At 50.0% G+C, this 5,627-nt stretch overlaps 1 protein-coding gene across 1 annotated transcript; it reads right to left on the reverse strand.

Annotated features, from left to right (window-relative positions):
- Window positions 1-3,218: 3,218 nt before the first annotated feature.
- LOC100344312 (protein FAM118A) lies at window positions 3,219-5,365 on the reverse strand. Its single transcript, XM_008257636.4, has one exon. It carries the CDS (start codon window positions 5,317-5,319, stop codon window positions 4,246-4,248), a length of 1,074 nt encoding a protein of 357 aa, XP_008255858.3. The 5' UTR covers window positions 5,320-5,365; the 3' UTR covers window positions 3,219-4,245.
- Window positions 5,366-5,627: the final 262 nt, after the last annotated feature.

Here is a 5,627-nt window from a genome sequence, read left to right on the forward strand (position 1 = left end):
GCGGATCCAGCTGAAAAGCCCTTGAGACTATTTCAGGCATGGAAAGCCAAGACACTCTGGGGAAAAAAAAAAACCTAAATGAAAGATCTCTGTGAGTGAGATCCCAGTGGAAAGAACGGGTCATCAAAGAAGGAGGTACCTTTCTCTGAAGGGAGGAGAGAATTTCCACTTTGACCATGGCCTTGTCTAAATATGATCAGAGTCAGTGAACTCAGGGGGCTTCCATAGCCTTGGCAGCTCATGACAAGAGCCTAGGGTGATTACTGAGGCCATAAACAAGAGTGTCAATTTGTTAAGTCAACAACAGGAGTCACTGTGCACTTACTCCTCATGTAGGATCTTTGTCCTTAGTGTGGTGTCCATTGAGATTTAATGCTATAACTAGTACTCAAGCAGTATTTTTCACTTTATGTTTCTGTGTGGGAGAAAACTGTTGAAATCTTTACTTAATGTGTGCTAAACCGATTCTGTATATAAAGAGAATTGAAAATGAATCATGATGTGAATGGAAGGGGAGAGGGAGGGAAAGGGAGGGTTACGGGTGGGAGGGACGTTATGGGGGGGAAGCCATTGTAATCCATAAACCGTACTTTGGAAATTTATATTCATTAAATAAAAGTTTGAAAGCAAAAAAAAAAAAAAAAAAAAAAGAAACACACCACTATTACTGTGTTGGAGCTTAACTCTCCCTGTAAATCTCAAAATACTTACACTGTACTTATTTTGTAAACTGAGTGCTCTGGCAGTGGCTGCATATACTTTTAAAAAATAGATTTATTTATTTATTTGTAAGGCAGTTAGAAAGAGAGAAAGAGAGAGAGAGAGAGAGAGAGGTCTTCCATCTGCTGGTTCACTCCCCAGATGGGTGCAATGGCACGAGCTGCACCGATCCAAAGCCAGGAGCCAGGAGATTCTTCCGGGTCTCCTCCATGGATGCAGGTGCCCAAGGACTTGGCCCATCTTCTACCACTTTCCTCAGCCACAGCAGAGAGCTGGATCAGAAATGGAGCAGCCAGGACTTGAACTGGTGCCCATATGGGATGCCAGCTCTGCAGGCGGCAGCTTTACCTGCTACGCCACAGCGCCGGCCCCTGCATATACATTTACAACTGTCATATCTTCATGTTGAATTGCTCCTTGATCATTATGTAGTGGCTGTCTTTGTCTCTTCTTACAATTTTTATCTTCAAGTCTTTTTTTTTTTCTGATACCAGTGTGGTTTTGTGCTCATATTTGGCTTCTGTTTGCGTCGAATACCCTTTTCCATCCTGTAACTTTAGCTGGTGTGTGTCTTCACTGATGGAGAGGTTTCTTGTAGGCAGCATATCATTGGTTCTTTTTTTTTAAATCCAGTCATTTTTATCTTTTAGTTGGGAGAATTTAGTCAATTTATATTAAAAATTATTAATGATAAATAAAGGCTTAGTCTTGTCATATTTTTATTTAAATTTTTTCTGTTTCTTTGGAATCTCCTTTGCTCTTTTTCTATTGGGTTTTGTACTATCATGTATTTTCATGATGGTTACTGTCTGCCTTTATTTGTAGGAACACTTAAACACCTTTTGTAAGACTGCTCTGACAGTGGTAAATTCCTTTAGCTTTTGTTATCTTGGAATGTCTTTATTTTCCCTTCATTTATGAAAGATAAATTCATGGGGTACAGAGTGGGCATTTGACCTAGTGATTAAGACACTGCTAGGGTTACCTGCATCCCAGATTGGTGTGTCTGAGTTTGAGCCCTGATCTGCTTCCTTTTTTTTTTTTTGTTTTGTTTTTTGACAGGCAGAGTGGATAGTGAGAGAGAGAGAGACAGAGAGAAAGGTCTTCCTTTTGCCGTTGGTTCACCCTCCAATGGCCGCCACGGCTGGTGTGCTGTGGCTGGCGCACCGCGCTGATCCAAAGGCAGGAGCCAGGTGCTTCTCCTGGTCTCCCATAGGGTGCAGGGCCCAAGCACTTGGGCCATCCTCCACTGCACTCCCTGGCCACAGCAGAGAGCTGGCCTGGAAGATGGGCAACCGGAACAGAATCAAGCGCCCTTATCAGGACTAGAACCCAGTGTGCCGGCGCCGCTAGGTGGAGGATTAGCCTACTGAGCCGCGGCGCCGGTCAATCTGCTTCCTTTTAATGTACATGCTGGGATACTGCAGGTGATAGCTCAAATAGTTAAATTCTTGCCACCCGCATGAGACCTGGATAGCATTCCTGGCTCCTGGATTTGGCCTGGCCCAGCCCGTGGTTGTCGTGGGCTTTTGTGGAGTTAACCAGCAGATGGGAGCTCTCTGTCTCTGTCTCTTTTCCTTTAAAATAAATTAAAAAAGCTTCACTGGGTAAATATATCTGGCTGGATCTGGTACTGTGGTGTAGTGGGTAAAGCTGCTGCCTGCAGTGCCAGCATCCCATATAGGCACCAGTTCAAGACCCTACTGCTCTTCTTCTGATACAGCTCTGCGCTGTGGCTGGGTAAAGCAGTAGAGGATGGCCCAAGTGCTTGGGCCCCTGTACTGTGTGGGAGATCTAGAAGAAGATACTGGCTCCTGGCTTCAGATCAGTCAGCTCCAGCTGTTGTGGTCATTTGGGGAATGAGAAGACATCTCTCTCTCTCTCTCTGCCTCTGCCTCTCTGTAACTCTGCCTTTCAAAGTCAAAGAAATAAATAAATACCAAAAAAGAAAAGAAAAATAAAGAAAGTCCTCAACTATCCTTTATATGTCTATATCTATATCTATATCTATATCTATATCTATATCTATATCTATATCTATATCTATCTATATCTGGCTAGTTGTTCTTTTCTCTCAGAACTTGGAATATGTCATTCCGTTCCCTCCTGGTCCGTAAGATTTGTGATAAGAAATTTGCTGTTGATCTGATGGAAGTTCCATTAACCGTAACCTGGCACTCTTCACTTGCAAAGTTTAGAGAGCTCTATGTTGTGCTTTTGAGAGGCTGACCTTAATCTGCTATGGTGAGAATCTTTTCTGGTCGTGTCTATTTGGATTCCTAGGGGTCTCCTGTATGTTGGTGTGCGTATTCTCTCCAGTTTGGGAAAGTTGTCAGCAATTATTTTGTTGAATAGGTTTTCTGTGCCATTCTTCTCTCTCTCAGGAATTACCAGCATGTAAATATTAGCTTGTTTAATGATGTCCCAAAGATTTGTTCCTTTTTTCTCTTTGTCTACCTGGAATATATATATATATTTTTTAACAAGCCCATATGCTAAGTTTTATTTATGGCCAAAGTAACATCAAAAGACAACTTGTTTTCCATGCTTCCAACAAAGGGGTGGGGGTGGGGGTGGCCTCCAGCAGGCCCCTGGCTGCTCACTCCCTGGACACCCTCACCCAACCTTCATGTCTCTTGTTCTCAACTTCTGGGCCTGAGGGAGGCGCAGTGCCACTGATGGGAGTGTTGCAGGGCTTGGCGAGAGAAGTCACCAGAACGGTGCTGCCGTCCTGGGAGGCACCTGCCGTGACCCTCTGCCACACCCCGGCGAAGGTCACGTATCCATGCGCAGGCTGCCACAGGTCTGCCGCCCTCACTCTGCGCCCCCTAAATACAGCTATGGGAAGAGAACTGTACGGGGTAAGGAAGGTCAGCGCTCGCCCACAGCATAGACTCGGAAGGCCTGGCACTTACTAAAAGCTTCATGCGTAGGTCTTGTCCCCACCGTATTTGTCCCACACTGGACTTGAGCAACTCCTGGACTCGGGGAAGCCCCCTGGCTCGTCTGCGCACTCGCACTTCGGAGTGACAGTTGGACCTGTCGTGTCTCTGGAAGAAGTTACTAAAATGACACAATTCCCAAGAAGTACGAAGACATTCTCGTTGTCACTGGCGGGTCCAGCGCCCGTGTGCCCGCCGGTTCCTTATTTAACACGATAAATCCACCTTTAGGACGTGTTCCACATGACAGTTCCCACAGGAAACCGGGAGAGTCCAGTTGCTGGTTTCCCTCCGGTGGCTCCTGTTGCCGGGACAGTCTCCGCCATCTTGGCACCAGGGTGCATCAGGTGGGCGTCGGGAATACCAGGGACGTCCCTGTCCACGGGCCTGGCCCCTGAGGTAGCTGTCCATGCGTCCTTACAAGTCCCTGGAGTGTGTCCAGTCACCTCCCACGTAACTGCACACACCCGGGGGGCTGTGGGCGGGAGGCCGGGCGGGGCTCCCGGTACATTCCGCGGTGTGGCGTGGCACAGTGGTGACAGGCTGGTTTTCTGGTTGCAGGTTGTACTGGTCTTAAAAGATTTCAGGACCCTCCGGCATCATCGGCGTCTGGCTGTCGGACCCTTTTGGACACTTCGATTCCGTTCTCTTCTAACTTCCTCTTCGCACAGCCCTGACACGCGCTCCCCAGCAACGTGGTGCTGTCCACGCGCTCCGCATCTGGACTTGGCTGCTTGCAGATCCGCGTGGCCAGGTCCTGCACGTAGCCCGGGAAGTGGGCGAAGCAGTCCCCGTAGGACACCACCTTGATGCCGTGCAGCAGCATGTCCGCCTGGTGCTTGAAGAAGTGGTCCTCGTCCTCCTTGAGCACCAGCATGTAGTGCTCCAGGTCCACCTTGTCCGGCACCGAGTAGAGGAACAGGGCCTGGAAGATCTGGTCACGGAGGGTCTCCCCGCAGCCCACGAACAGGAAGGACTTGGTGCGGTACAAGTTCTGCAGGACTTCCATCACTTCTGGGTCCTGGGTGACATCCTTGTAGCCCGATGGGTCCAGCACCATCCCACAGGGGTCCGTGTACAAGCCGTGAATGTGCAGAGCCCCGTACTTCACGTGGCCTCTTGCCCACTGGAGGACCTTTGTCTTGTCCTTCAGGTCCAGGGACTCCATGGGCTTGTTCTGCTGCTGCCCGAAGAGCTCCAGCAGGTTGTCGTAGTTGGTGGTCAGCACCATGGTGCCCCGGTCCATCAGGCTGAGGATGGACTGCAGCACCGCAGGGTTCTGGATGTACTGCTCCAGGCTGTCGAAGACCTCCATCAGGCAGTCCTGGAAGAAGTTGGGCTTGGTGTCGCCCGTGCGAGGGGACACCTTCCGGATCAGGTCGTGGGCAACAACCAGCAGGTCCTGGTCCTTCGTCACCTTCCTGCGGAACTCGGCCACGTCCCCCGGGTGCAGCACCTCCAGCTGCTCCGCGGCCTCGATGACGGCCTCGATGCAGCTTCTCCAGGAGCACAGCGCGGGGATCCCCGGGGCCACGGCCGCGCTGACCCCGGTCCCGATGACCAGCAGCAGCTCCTGCGGCTGTTTCCGGATGAGGCTTTTCAAAAACTTTCTTGACTTCTGCTCACTTCTATTGGCTGTCTTCTCCACTGACTCCATCTGTGACCCCTGCGGCGCCGCCAGGACGCTCGCTCGTCCGTCCGCGCGCGCGCGCTGCCCCCGCCTCCGCGGCCGCCGGCGTCTCCGGGGTCCCTCGCCCGCCGCGCGCTCCTCGCGCTGGCCCGGGCCGCCGAGGGCCGACTGCGCGCGCACCTGGGCGAGAGCCCTGTCTACCTGGAATATTACAAAAGACTCATTTTCAAGTTCGTATATTCTTTCTTCTCCTTGATCTAGTCTGTTATTGAGACTTTCAACTATATTTTTTATTCAATTTACTGTGTTCTTAACCTACAAGATTTCTATCTCTG

The sequence above is a fragment of the Oryctolagus cuniculus genome, chromosome 18 (assembly GCF_964237555.1).
Source record: "Oryctolagus cuniculus chromosome 18, mOryCun1.1, whole genome shotgun sequence".
Classification (NCBI taxonomy): domain Eukaryota; kingdom Metazoa; phylum Chordata; class Mammalia; order Lagomorpha; family Leporidae; genus Oryctolagus; species Oryctolagus cuniculus.

Bases quoted from the DNA above. Each gene is read 5' to 3' on its own strand.
- LOC100344312 (XM_008257636.4), bottom strand. From the start codon at position 5,319: ATGGAGTCAGTGGAGAAGACAGCCAATAGAAGTGAGCAGAAGTCAAGA.